The sequence below is a fragment of the Chlorocebus sabaeus genome, chromosome 29 (genome assembly GCF_047675955.1).
Source record: "Chlorocebus sabaeus isolate Y175 chromosome 29, mChlSab1.0.hap1, whole genome shotgun sequence".
NCBI classification, from domain to species: domain Eukaryota; kingdom Metazoa; phylum Chordata; class Mammalia; order Primates; family Cercopithecidae; genus Chlorocebus; species Chlorocebus sabaeus.
The window spans coordinates 15,085,945-15,100,145 of record NC_132932.1 but is presented as its reverse complement, the minus strand read 5'-3'; the positions used below and the strand labels follow the sequence as shown (position 1 = coordinate 15,100,145).

Below are 14,201 nucleotides of genomic sequence, written 5' to 3'. Positions count from 1 at the left end.
CAGTCAATTGGTGTTCTTTCCCTGTTTTTATAGCACTCTGCAAACTCTCCTGCTGTTTACATGTGACTTATATTCCTCTGGTGGTCCCTAAATAGATGTAATAAAAACAGATTTAGAATATTAATCTGACATGATTCAAGCCAACATGGTCTAATAGAAATTTATTTACTGGAGATGGTGAAAAATCAGAAAGAGTAGAGTGTGAATCATTTCTTAGTAAGTACTTGTTGCTGGCTTCTTTGGCAGTCCTGGATTTCCGGTGTTGTTTGTGGAAAATGCAGATTTCAAGGCCCTGCCCCCATCCTGCAGATTCAGTGTCTTTCAGGGAGGGGTCCTGGAATTGGCATTTCTGTTGATCTGCCCATGTTCCGAGTGGTGCTTCACCCTGCAATGTTTGAGAACCATTGGTTTCCATCCTCTCAGAAGGAAATGCGTTGTGTTATCTGAGTCAGATGGGTTTCAGTGCTGGAGTCTGTCAAGGGCTGAAGACCAGGAGGGCCAGGAAGCAGGTGTGGGGCAGACGGCCCAGGGATGGTCTGTGGGCAAAGGGAGGAGTCAAGTAGCCATGGTGAGGACAAGTGTGTCCAATCCTTTGTGAAGTGACATCTGCTGAGCATGCTAAAAGGACAGTGGATTTCAGGTGTGACAGGGAGGCCTGTAAAGGTTGATGGGGTCTGGACTGTCGGCAGGTGGTTTGACCTGGGGCATAAGTCTCTGGCAGCCTCAATGTATGGAGGTCCGAGCATCATCCCTATCAAGGGTCTAGCAGCTGGGAGCACTGGGGTGGGGTAGGGGGTGTAGGAGGGGCTGACGCCTAGTCCTGAGGGGGGCTAACTCCACTCACCTGACTCCACTCACCTGACTCAGTGAGGTGGGGCCTCAGAGCCACTTGGAGAGAGCTGTGTGCAAATTTGGATTTCTGAGCTTGAACCAGCCCTTCTTCATTACACTGTGGGAATCTGTATTTTTAAAGCTCCCCAGGTGATTTAATGTGACGGTCCCTGGGGATAGCATTTGAGAAGCATGAGGAAAGAGTTGGCTTTGGGACCAGTGACTTGGTCCTAGTGCTGTGACCTTGATCGTGTTACTAACCCACTCTGAGACAGTTTGATTATCTCTCAAATGAAGATACAGATTTTTTTTCTTTCTTTCTTTGCTGTTGTGAGAATTATGGATAAGAGATGTGATACACTTAGCACACTCTCTGGCACACAGTAGGCCACAATAAATGGTGGCCCCAAGCCTTGTGAAACCCGAGATTCTAGGCACAATGAGAATCCACTGGGCAAAGGAGTCAACAGAGGGACTCTGACTGGAACTGGGATATAGGATGAGATCTTGACTCTAGACAACATTGCCTCCTGGTGTCCAGAAATGGAACTAGGAAAAAAAAAAAAAAGAAAAAAGCAGCACTCATGTCGAGGCTTAAATAGTATTTACCTGTGCAGACCAGGCGCTATTCTAAGCACTTTAACCTTTTGAATAAGTACTATTGTTATCCCATTTTATATGTGAGAAAATTGGGGCTCGGAAAGATGCGTGCGTGGTCGCATGGTCCATTGTGCAGCAGAATTGAGTTTCAGACCCCGGTCATCTGGCTGTATCCTCAGCCCCCTGTTGCTGCCTGTTTAAGCCTCATGTGAGGACAGAGTGGTCTTTGAACCACAATGCTGAGTCTCAAAAGTAAGCTGGGACTCAAGAAAAATGTTTCCACCTATTTTTTTTTTTTTTGCCATACATTTCTAGATGTTAAATTGTACAGCCACTTCATGACAAAGTTAGAAAAGGTGGCATTTTCATAGCAGAAACTGAGCTCTAATAACCTCCACTATTGCCAAAGGCTTGATAAGTTCTAATAGAAAATCCATAACACAAAATTATCTTAGAGTGAAAATCCCTTGACCACTTTATATTCCATTCTTGCATAAGATTTTTATTTTTTAAATTTTATTATTATTGTTCTTTAAGTTCTAGGGTACATGTGCACAACATGCAGGTTTGTTACATATGTATACATGTGCCATGTTGGTTCGCCGCACCCATTAACGTGACATTTACATTAGGTATTTCTCCTAACTTGCATAAGATTTGACCTCTTTCATGGGTCAGTTAGAGCTTCAAAGGGCCTCTCTGACCATGGTTCCTTCTCCCTTAGCCTCCAGCCTCACTGACTCAATCCTCACTCAGTTGATAGAAATTTGAATCTCTGATCAAGATTTTCCCCACCTTACACGTGAGGCATTGGCATTACCGAATATATTGGCTTAATTCTGAGAGTATTTTGTTAGAATTTCAACCTTTTGTAACATTCTTCTCTATCCCTTCTCTCTGTTCTCAGGGCATAACCTTCGGTGGCAGGACAAACCAGGCCAGCACGCAGTCTGCCAAGTCCCTGTCAAGAAAAGCAGCTAGATCCATTTCTAATCAACACTTCCCAACACAACGCTTCTGAGTCTCTAAAGGAGACCAGAGCTTGAAACTTTCCAGACTTCCAATAGATATCGAGTGCAAAAGGATATTTAGGTTGTCTTCGCACAAATCTGGTTGATTTGAGAGATAAAGGGGGGAGAAAACGAGTGTGACTTTCACCTAAGAAGTCACATGAACATATTTCACATTTGAACTACATAATGAATGATGGTTATTGAAATAGCCCAAACCTCTACCACAGAGCGAGGGATATAGCTCAAGTGGCAACCAAGCAGTCGCAGAACCAAGGAATGGATGACTACAAGTATCAGGACAACTATGGGGGCTATGCCCCCAGTGATGGCTATTACCGTGGCAATGAGTCCAACCCAGAAGAAGATGCACAGAGTGATGTCACCGAAGGTCATGATGAGGAAGACGAGATCTATGAGGGCGAGTACCAGGGTATCCCTCACCCAGATGATGTCAAGGCCAAGCAGGCCAAGATGGCGCCCTCCAGAATGGACAGCCTTCGGGGCCAGACAGACCTGATGGCTGAGAGGCTGGAAGATGAGGAGCAGTTGGCCCACCAGTACGAGACCATCATGGATGAGTGTGGCCATGGCCGCTTCCAGTGGATCCTCTTTTTCGTCTTAGGTTTGGCCCTGATGGCCGATGGAGTGGAAGTGTTCGTGGTGAGTTTTGCCCTGCCCAGTGCAGAGAAGGACATGTGTCTGTCCAGTTCCAAAAAAGGAATGCTAGGTAAGTGGAAATTTCCAAAGATCCCTCCAATGAAAGGGAAGGAGAAGTAAAATTTATGTAGTATCTGTCACTATTAGGCACTTTAAATATATCACAATGTACCCATTTTGCTGTAAAGGAATTTTTATCTTAGAGAAATCAATTGATTGGCTTAAGTTTGCACAGCTAATAAGTCTTGGAGCTTAGATTTCTATTGAGGTCTATCTGACTTCTGAGCTCTTAGTTTGCTTTCCAGATCTTGTTGCCTCCTTGAGAGTCAGATTTCTTTCTTCTTATTAAAGCTTCTTCGATGTCCAAATGACAAATACATTTTGGGAGTGGCAAATGTGGGAGTGGCAAATTAAACCTTCTTCCATGTCCAAATGACAAATACATTTGGGAAGAGACCTCTGGCTGGTGTCTTCCACTTGGTCCTTCTCTCTGTGTCTTTCCAGAATCTGATGGTGTCTGTTCCTGGTTTCTCATGTACATAAATGTTAGTAGGCTGAATGCCCACATACCCTGGGGATGAATGGTGGACTTGAGCACACCAGTGGAGTCCCTGCAGGCTGTTCGGAACCATGCTGTGAAGCACAGATGGATTCTGCAGGATAGAGGAACAGCTTTGCAAATCAATTAAGAGATCAGCATCATCAGAGCCAAGCATCAGCATCAGGCTGAGGCAGAGAGGATTTGTGAAATTAGAGAGAGGATATGCACAAATGGTGTGATGTAGAAAAGATTCATCATCATATGGACAAGCATTTGTCTTCAGTCACCAAATGTCCTGCAAAACATATCTAGCCTCTAAACTTAGAGTCCATGGAATTAATTGTGCAGCAAACATGCAGTTATTGAGAACTAACTATGAGTCAAGTTCTCATTCAAGACCAGGACATGCTTGTGACCCTAAAGAGCTCAAAATTGATCTAGCAATTCAGCTCCTTCATTCAACAAATATTTTTTATTGATTTACCTTATGCTAGACCCTGTGCTCAGGACCTGGGAAGAAAAAAGCTTTTGTCTCTCAGATAATTTGCATGTAGTTGAACAAACAGACATTAACAAACACAGAGAATTATTTAGTTACTGTAGGTACAGTCTCTATGAAATACCTGGTGCAATTCACATCCCCAATATTTGCTATAGGGCAAGAGCTAGGAAACAGTTCTGTAAAGACCCAGATAGTAGATATTGTAGACTTTGCAGACCCAGATGGTCTCTGTCACAACCACTCAACTCTGCCACGGTAGCACAATAGCAGCTTTGAACAACATGTAAACAAATGGGCGTGACTGTGTTCCAATTAGACTTTATTTACGAAAAAATGGTCAGTGGGCCAGATTTAGCCTGTGGGCTGCAGTTTGCAATCCCCTGAATTAGGCCACTGTAAATAAAACTGAGATATCAAATAAAGAACATCTGCATAAAGAATTGTTCCTGGGGGCTTTTTAAAATGGTTTTACACATTTGTGTTTAACTAAAGGGCCATTTAAAATGATTAGAACTATGTCAGATATAACCATGAGGGCACCAAAAGAGACAGAGTATATGCAAACAGAAGGAAGGGCTTGAGAAGCAAGGATATTACCTAGAGTTTTTAAACACTAATATAATTTTAGTGTAGTTCTTTTTCATATTAAAACATTCTGCTACCTGCTTTTAAGTATAAATAGTAGATTTTTTTTAAAGGACAAAACCAACCAACCAACCAACAAACAACCGATAAAAACCAAAAACCCCAAACAAAACAAAACCATCTCCAACTGATGTAAACATTTCCAAGACATTAATTTGTTTTGCAGTATTCCCAACTGAAACCCTGGGTCCCTGTGAGTCAAAATTGGCAATGTCGGTAATGATTTCATGCCCTGCTGGTCTCTCTGGCACCGTGGTGCCTAGCAGCCTCATTAACAGAGCTGCAGTATGGTTGCAGCCCTTGCTGGCTCTTAGGGCAAATGCTGGGAGTTGCGGGAACATGGTCTTAATCTGGGAAGTCCAGGTTTTTGTAATTTTGCTCTTAGTGTCTGCCCAGAAGATGCTGTGACTCAGCCCAAGAGGAGAAGGCAGACCCTCTGAGCATAGATGGACTTCCTGTGCACTCATGGGACCCTCTTTGTGGTCAAGAAAATGAATGTCTAAATGGATCCAGGGGGCTGGATGATTTGAGGATTTCATGAGGCCAGAATTTCCACACACGGTCACATGGAACCTTCAGAGTCACCATGTCAGCTAGATGATCTTTGTCCTTCAGTGTAAACATGCAGACCCAGATTCAGAGAGTTTTATCTAAGGTCACATAGCTCGTAAGTGTCAAGCAGGGGTTTGACCCCAGGTCTATTTGACTTAAAAGTCTGGGCCCATTCTGCCACATCACACTGCCCTTCTCTCATGCCTGGTTTGTGGGAGAGAGGTCATGCCATGCACAGGCCACTGTCTGTGTCATCAAGCACCTTATAGATTGCTTGGAACAGCAGACTGCTTCCAGCAGAAAGGGAGCATGGTGTGCTGATAATGATGTGGGCACTGGAGTCCGACCTCTAGGCAACTGGGTGTGTCCTATATGTCATCGATTTGCTAGTGACCTTGGGCAAGTGATGACTCCTCTAATTCTTGGTGTTTCCATCTGTAGAATAAGAGCAGTAATACAGTGCTGTGAGGACTAAATGAGATAATGTAGGTGTAAAGCAACCAGCACTTGGTGCCCCCTCAACAACGATTAGTTCTTGTTACTTTATATTCTGCCATTCTGCCTTCTGGCATTGCAATGAATTATACCTGCGGTGAGATGATGCAGCAGTGTGGCTGTGGAGCCACTTACTTGGGTTTGAGTCCTTGCTGTGCCATTTCTTAGTAGCGTGATTTTGGGAAAGTTGCCTGGCTTCTCTGTGCCTTGGTTTCCTTGTTCGCAAAATGGAGATAATAATTGTATCTACTTCATAGGATTTTTTTGGGGAATTAAATGAGGTTAATCCATTTAACATGGCTAAAACAGTACCTGGACCTAATCAGTGCTCAAGATATCTTAGTTAACATCGTTAATTGTGGTTGTTATTATTACTAAACTCATTGCTTGATAATGATTCAGGAACAGATTTTCTCAGGTGAGACTGCAAATTTCTTTCAGCCAATGTTTTTAATGATAGACTTCTAAGGTCAAGCTATCCTACCTCAGCTGGTAAAAAGGCTGTTTATGTTTGAGTGCTGCTAACTCAGATCTCTCTTTCCCCATCCTCTCTCTGTTTTAAAAAGAAACTCTCTGGTTGGGTGTGGTGGCTCATGCCTGTAATCCCAGTGCTTTGGGAGGCCGAGGTGGGAGGATCACTTGATCCCAGGAGTTTGAGATCAGCCTGGGAAACATGGTGAAACCCGTGTCTACGAAATACAAAAGAAATTAGCCAGATATGGTGGTGCATGCCTGTAGTTCCAGCTACTCGAGAGGCTGAGGTGGGAGGATTGCTTGCGCCCAAGAGGCGGAGGTTGCAGTGAGCTATTATTGTGCCACTGTGCTCCAGCCTGGGTGAGAGAGTGACAACTCGTCTCATTAAAAAAAAAAAAAAAAAAAAGAAAGAAAGAAAGAAAAGAAAAGAAAAAGAAACTCTGAAAGTGATGTCTTTACACTAGACTTCTACTTGATGACCCAAGAAAGGAATTCAGTAAGAGAAATCTCCATTCCCAAATTCAAGTGTCAAATCATAGGATATTTTGTTATTTTTTTCCTGGAAATTAATGAATCAGTTCAGAAAATAAATATCCCTTGGCCAGGTGACAAAAATATCTGGGTGCTGCTGTCCTATTTTTCTGAGTGTTTAGAAAGATGAAAGTTTACTTCTCTTGAGCATTATGTTTTGTTGGATCCTCATCTGGAGCTGTCTCACTTGGGGAAGAAAAAGGTCTGTGAGTATGTTGTTGACATTGAAGGCTCAACCCTGCCTAGTGTCCAGCAGTTGGTCTCTTTCAACTCTCAATGAAGGAGAAGGCATTCATTTGTTAATTAAAGTCTTCATCCATTCTTTTAAAAAATGATTGAACATTACCACACGCCTGGTACTCCTCTGGTTTATAGCAATACAAGGAGACAAAGTCCTGGCACTCAATGAGTTTTATTCTAATGGCAGAAATGGAGGTCACACAGAGATGTTAAATACAAACACCACAATATAATCGTGCAATGCAATATTCAGTCTTATCACTTTTATTCAGATAGGAAGGAAACAAAGACAGTGTAAAGGGATAGAGCTTGAGCTTGGGGGAGTGGTTCTAGAATTAGGAGATTTGTTTTTGCAATTGCCCTATTAATGATTGTGTGACCTTGGGCCAATCTGAAGTCTTTCTTCTGAGATTCCACAATTTTAGGTGGTTGATGAGTGAATCCATATGTATTTTAACCTTTTATGTGATAATTATGCATTTTCTGGGTATGTAAAAGAAAAATCACCCAAAGAAATGACTAAACTTAGGAAGCTCAAGGCTATGTGGCAGGGTAAGCCATTTGGTTCTTAAAAATGACATCACTGGCAACGGATTATCATGTTTAGGAGTGTGGAGTTGATCCCACCAGCAATGGAGAGCTGTTTAATGGGGAGCTACGAAATATGCCTTTGAGGAAGGAGGTGATAAGATGGGGCCTGTGGTTTAGGATGATCACTCTACCCCAGTGATTTTGGTACTGAGAGTGCTTCTAGAGGAGCAGAATTTTGAGGATGAGTTTTCTGAATTGGCTCTGGAGTTTCTGGAATTGTCTTTCTAATCTGATTAGATTTAAAGATAATTCATTTTTTGAATGTGAGAGCCTTGTCTCCCTGGAGTTACTTTGAAATGGCAAAAACCATAATTATTTTTGCACCAACATATAGGATGACAATATTGGCGATACATAAGACAAACCAACTCCATGCTTTTCTGCCTGCATTTAATAAATCGTCACCAATTTTTCATAATTGCAAATAAGCACCTCAACCTGGAATTGTGGGCTATTCCTTACCTTCATGCCTATGAATGTGAGCTTCCCTTTCAGGCAAGAGTTCTATGTTTTGCCTGCAGAGTTTTGATTTCTTGGAAGGATCCAGCGACTTGTGTATTTTATTGGCTGTTAGTTTCTTGCCATCTGCAGTGAAAAGACTCTGGGAGTTATACCTTTCAGAAAGTGATTTAGAACCTAACAGTTGACCCGTGGGGCATGGTGTCTGTGCCAGCCGCACGGAGGACACAGAGCAATGTCAGATGGGGCAGATTCATTAGAATAAATTGTGAGCTGAATTTTCATGGCAGCTCAGAGATAGATATATTACTCTGCTGTCATGAAGGATTATCCCGTGATTGTTTTACATGCAGTTCTAGCCGAGCATCAGGGCAGAATATTTGATTTATGAGCCATGTTTTGTTTAGGCCTAAATTCATTGTCAGTTCTTGAAAAGAGGAGCCACTCTGTGTCTCAGAAGGAGGTGGTGTGGAGGGGGGCGGGTCACTTGTCTGGCACAAAATATGTCCTCAGTAAATACCTACTTACTCATGATGGTGAAATCCACCACTGGGAATGTCCATGTATTTCTTTCTGTGTTGGATTTATATCAGTTTTCTTATTTATACTGTTTAGATCATGTAATTCTTCAGGATAGACTGATTACTTGATGCTTTTGTGGAAAAAAAAAAAAAAGCTCAGAAGAAATAGAATAAACTTAAAATGAAGGGCTCCCTTAGCAGGCATACGCGATTGCCGTGTTTAGGAGTGTGGAGTTGATTCCACTGGCAGTGGAGAACTGTTTAATGGGGAGCTATGAAATGTGCCTTTGAGGAAGGAGGTGATAGGATGGGGCCTGTGGTTTAGGATGATCACTCTGTCCCAGTGATTTTGGTACTGAGAGTGCTTCTAGAGGAGCAGAATTTTGAGGATGAGTTTTCTGCATTGGCTCTGGAGTTTCTGGAATTGTCTTTCTAATCTGATTAGATTTAAAGATTTCAAAAATAAACATTTTTGAGCATGATATGTTGTTATAGCAGTAGGTCCTTTCGAATTTTTCACATTTAAAATTTAATTTCAACTTGTATTTTAGATTCCGTGGGTACATGTGCAGGTTTGTTATGTAGATATATTGTATGATGCTGAGGTTTGTGATATAAAGGATCCCATTGCCCAGGTAGTGAGCAAAGAACCTAACTGTTTTTCAGTCCTTTCTCCTCTCCAGTAGTCCCCAGTGCCTATTATTCCCATCTGTATGTCCACGAATACCCAACATTTAGTTCTCACTTATAAGTGAGAACATGCAGTATTTGGTTTTCTACTCCTGCATTAATTCACTTAGGATTATGGCCTCCAATTGCATCCATGTTGCTGCAAGGAACATGATTTCATTCTGTTTTATGGCTGTGTGGTATTCCATGGTGTATATGTATATACACCTTTTCTTTGTCCAATCTCCATGTTGACGGGCACTTATGTTGATTCCATGTTAAAGAACCTTTTGACTCTATTTCTAGGAGTAAAGAGAGCACTGATAGTCCATGTTGTGATGTGGCAATGAAGATACATAAAATATCACTAGATACATCTAATCAAATACTTATAATAGGCAAGAATCTGGGTGACCAAGTACATGATACCTTCCAACGTTTTTGTCAAACGAATGAGTATAATGACTTTGGCTGGTAGCACTAATGTTACAGGACAGAGTAGGGAAACAAATGGATGAGCCCAAGGATTCAAATTTCCAGCTCAAATGCTGCATAAAGGATATGAAAGCTTCTGTGTTTCCCTTGAAAGAGATCCTTATCTCCTGAGATTGCTGAAAACCAAACCCAGAATCTCATTCTGTGAGTGGCTGAATTACAGTGAAAATTGAATTCCCAGCCTTGCAGGGTGTCTTCTGTTAAAGTGAGAACATTGACTGGGAAGGAATGAGATCCTGAAAGTCAGCATGGGGATGTGCGGGAAGACTGAGGAAACTGGGAACACTGAGCCCCTAAATTCTGAGGAGTCTTTTTTGCCAATATAAGCAACCTCTCTGCCCCCATTCAGAGAAGATGAACTCTGCAGTGACTGAGGAGGCTGTAAGTGCCTCTCCTGAGGCAGTTGCCTTGCAAGACTTGCTGATTCTCGTCAGGACCCACCCATTTTCTTGTACAATTTATGCAAGGAAGAAAACCCTTCTTAACGTCAAGAGATTTACATTTTTACACAGCAGGTTGGGTTTATTATAATACAGTCAGTGACTTCGTAGTCAGAGGGTTGACTATTACAAAGCTTATGAGGAAATTCACTTTTCTGTAACTAACACACAATGACTAGAAATAAATTTTTCTACAATCAACCAACCAACCACCTAACCAGCCAACTGAAAAGCAAGCTCTGTACTCTCAAGATTAAGAGCAATTTCACAATTAAACCACTGGAGTTAAAAAAAGAATCTCTCGAAGAGAACATCTTGCACACAAAGCACTCATTTTATCATGTGAGATACAGATTCAGTGTGGATTTAGCTTTGAAGGTGACGCTTTCCCCACTTGTCTGCTGCTATTTTTTTTATGCCTTTCAGCTTATTCCAACATCAAAGGAGAGAGCCTACTACCCATTACGAAAGCACCTGTGTCAACAACTTTAAATTATTAACTCCTTGTTAAAACTTACGGTTTCTGAGTTATTACTTGGATTTTGATCAAGATCGAATCAAAGATATGTGGAGCTTGTGTAGATTTTAGTTTTATTGGGAATAAAGAGCAATGTCTGGAAAGAGAGGGAGAAGCAGAGAAAGAGAGGGGGAGAGAGAGACAGAAAGAGAGAGAAAAGACAGGGCAGTAGAGGATGGTTCTTAGCTCCCAAGGATGCTGGGAAAATTAAATGAAATTATCCCTGCTCTCTGCTTTAACTACTCTTCTCAGGATCTGAACACAGTAGATTCTTAGTCAGTACTCATCTTGCTCCCCGATCCAATGGCAAAACCTGATGTTTTAACTTCTCAGTTGTTTCAATATTGATTAGAGCAAGGATGTCTCAGGACATTCCGTTCACTTTGCCTGCAGAATATCTCCCTTGGCAATGTCACCTTCAAAGACTTTAATGAGTTGATTTTCCTCCATAGTTAAGTGCACCCTTCTGGAAGACCTGGTAAATGAAAGATGTTTAGTAACTACCAATTTGCTAATTATCAGAATTAAAATATGTTATTTATTTATTTATATTGATTCACTTATATTTATACTTATATTTGCTCCCACAATGGAAAACTTCACCAAGAATAAAAGAGACTCATAAGATCCTTGACCCACATGTTGGAAAATATGATCTTCCAGACCACAGAAAGCACAACAGAAATGAATGGGAGGAATTCTTAAGTAAACTGGCATATTTACTGAGAATGGAGGTGGAAGTTGCAGAGATGGGTGTGGGCTGGAAACATATAAAGCTCATTCCCTGTACAAGTATATATAAGCTTTTGACCTTGACCTTGGTGGCCCAATGAAGAGGGTTTAGAGATGGATCTTTTATAGAATCATGAGAGAGTTTATTCTGGTTATCTATTATTGGATATCAAACAAGCAAACACACATATATTCCCCATAGAACCAAAACCACCATGCCATTTACTTTGCTTATAAATCTGCAGTCTGGGCAGACACCTGGCCCCTGTCCAACTTGACATTGCCTGGGGCAGCTGGAAGGTGGGGGCTAGAATCATCGGAGGGCTCACACACACAAATATCTGGTACCCAGACTGGAAGACACAGATGGCTGGGGCTTCTTTTGAACATCTCTCTCCATCTCCATATGATCTCTAAATGTGATCTTTCTAACATGGCAGCTCCAGGGTAGCTGGATTGTTTTTTAACCTGTTGGCTTAGGGTTTCCAAAGGGGCAGATCTTGGAAAGAGATCTTGAGAGAGAAAGACAAGCAGAAGCCTTTCGTGACTTTGCCTCAGAAGTCAAGCATGTTATTTCCTTGAATTCTATTTGTTGAGATAGTAATAAAGACCAATTCAATTTCAAGAAGAGAAGAAATAGACTCCATCTTCTAATGGAGGAAATGACAAGGTTCTGGAGAGCATGTGAGACCAGAAATTTTGCTGAGCTATTTTTGTGCACTATGGTCAGTTACTGACTTTCTTTAGAATGAGTCCTCTGTGTGGCTCCTCTCAGTCATGCTCTATTGACATGTTGGGCCGGTCAATTCCATGTTCTGAGGGGCTATCCTTTGCGTTGTAGGATGCTTAGCAGCATCCCTGGCCTCTACTCACCAGATGCCTGTAGCACCCTGTTCCTAGCTGTGACAACCGAAAATGTCTCCAGATATTACTAAATGTCCCCTGGGGGGCAAAATCACTTCCAGTTGACAACCACTGCACTAGATTAATGTCCTTAATCCTGACTGCCCAATAGAGTCACCTGAGGAGCTGCTGACAAAAACTACAGACTTTGCTCTAGAATAATTAAGCCAGAATGTCTATGGATGAGTCATGGGCATATGCATTTTTTAATAGCTCCCTAGTGATACTATTGTGCAGCCAGAGTAGAGAACCAGGTAGTTTATGCAAAGGCTGTGTATGAGTAGGAGCTGCTGAGATGTCAGGGTTTTTGCTTATCATACTATATAAAAAGTAGGAACTATCCCCGCGTGGCTTCCTTCATGTATTTGTGATGATGTTTGGAATATTTGCACATATCTTGGGTAGCATGGAAAAATGGAACTGCGTTAAAAAATCTTGTACAGTGCTTTATAGATTTTCAGTGGTTTTCCTAATCACTCCTATTTGATCTTTAAATGACTCTGTGAGATGAGCAGAGTGATAGTCTGTATTTATGCAATGAGGGCAGTGTTGCTCAGAGACCTTAAAGGATGAGTGCTGGACTCCAGTTCCTAATGTGATTTTCCTATCCCGTGTTGCCACTCATTGTCACTATGGGTTCCTTTATATTAATGAAGTTGAAAGGCTTATTTTCTCCCATACAGACTTCTTCATAGAAAGCAAAATAAATTGATATGAATAAATCAATTATTTCACACTGTCTTGTATACCGTGTTACTTTTTTACTAATTTAAAAGCAAATTATAATAATTATACCACTACCACCACTACCAAGAGCTACAATTTGATAAGCTCTTTCTTTGCATCCATTTTGTACTAGGTATCTTATCTTATACCATTTCTAACCTTTATAATGACCTGCAAGGCAAACATCATTTTCACTGTTTAACAGATGAGAAAACCTAGACTCTAAGAGGGTAAAGTAACTTGTAGAAACTAGTCAGTGACAGATCTAGGATTTGAAAAGTCCAGTTATATCTGACTTCAAAGTCTGTTGCTTCTCCTTTACCTTGCTGTCCCATCCCTGGAAGACGTTTCCAGGTATGCATTACACATAAAACCTTAAACAACTTTTATGCAAAATGCATGACTTCAATAAGATGCAAGTGTGAAGTAGGCATTGGCCTCTCTCAGGGTGCTGGAGTCAGTACCAGCCCATCTCCGTAGGTGAGAGAGGGATGTTGTTTGTGTCCTAGCTAGCGGGTGTAAAAGGCTGGGTGCTGATTTCACTGGAAGGGGAAACTGCAGGGGTCTGCAGTGATCCCTGAGGCTAGACTGTCAGCCTAGAATAGGCTGCCAGAGAGCTGAGTGGTGACATTGCCATCCTTTGTGTCAGGGGCCCAAGAGATGATCCGTCACTGAGTATGGAGCAGAGCAACAGAGCACAAAGAATTTCCCGCATCCTTTCCACCAGCAACGCTATCAGACAGAGAACACTAGGGTCCTTGGTGGAGCTAATGACTGCCGGCTAAAATGACTCTTTGAGGCCGGTGGGTGTAAACTTCCTCTTTATTTTGTAAATCTTAACCAGCACTAGCTCAGATGAACTGATTTCACTTTGCAAAGGATTTATTTTAATTTCAGAGAAGAAAGCTGGAAAGTCACAAATATTAGCAGGGATGGAAGAAAGGGGGTGTGATAGAAGGTCCTGGAAATGTAATAGCCTTTGACATGCCCCATGGGGTCCACTGAACAGGCTGGATGTGAACATCCTCTTCTCCGTGTGGGCTGGCCTGGGCTGCCTGAATGTGCGG

The 14,201-nt window shown here is 41.8% G+C and overlaps 1 protein-coding gene across 6 annotated transcripts in view; it reads left to right on the top strand.

The window, feature by feature from the left end:
* Positions 1-14,201, top strand: part of SV2B (synaptic vesicle glycoprotein 2B) — a 182,367-nt gene that overhangs the window by 111,595 nt on the left and 56,571 nt on the right. For all 6 annotated transcript variants that reach the window (XM_073012991.1, XM_073012989.1, XM_007990475.3 and 3 more), the window contains one exon: positions 2,339-3,171. In XM_073012991.1, the coding sequence (XP_072869092.1) occupies positions 2,721-3,171 (451 nt within the window). In that variant the 5' untranslated portion in view covers positions 2,339-2,720. The remainder of the gene's footprint in view (positions 1-2,338; positions 3,172-14,201) is intronic.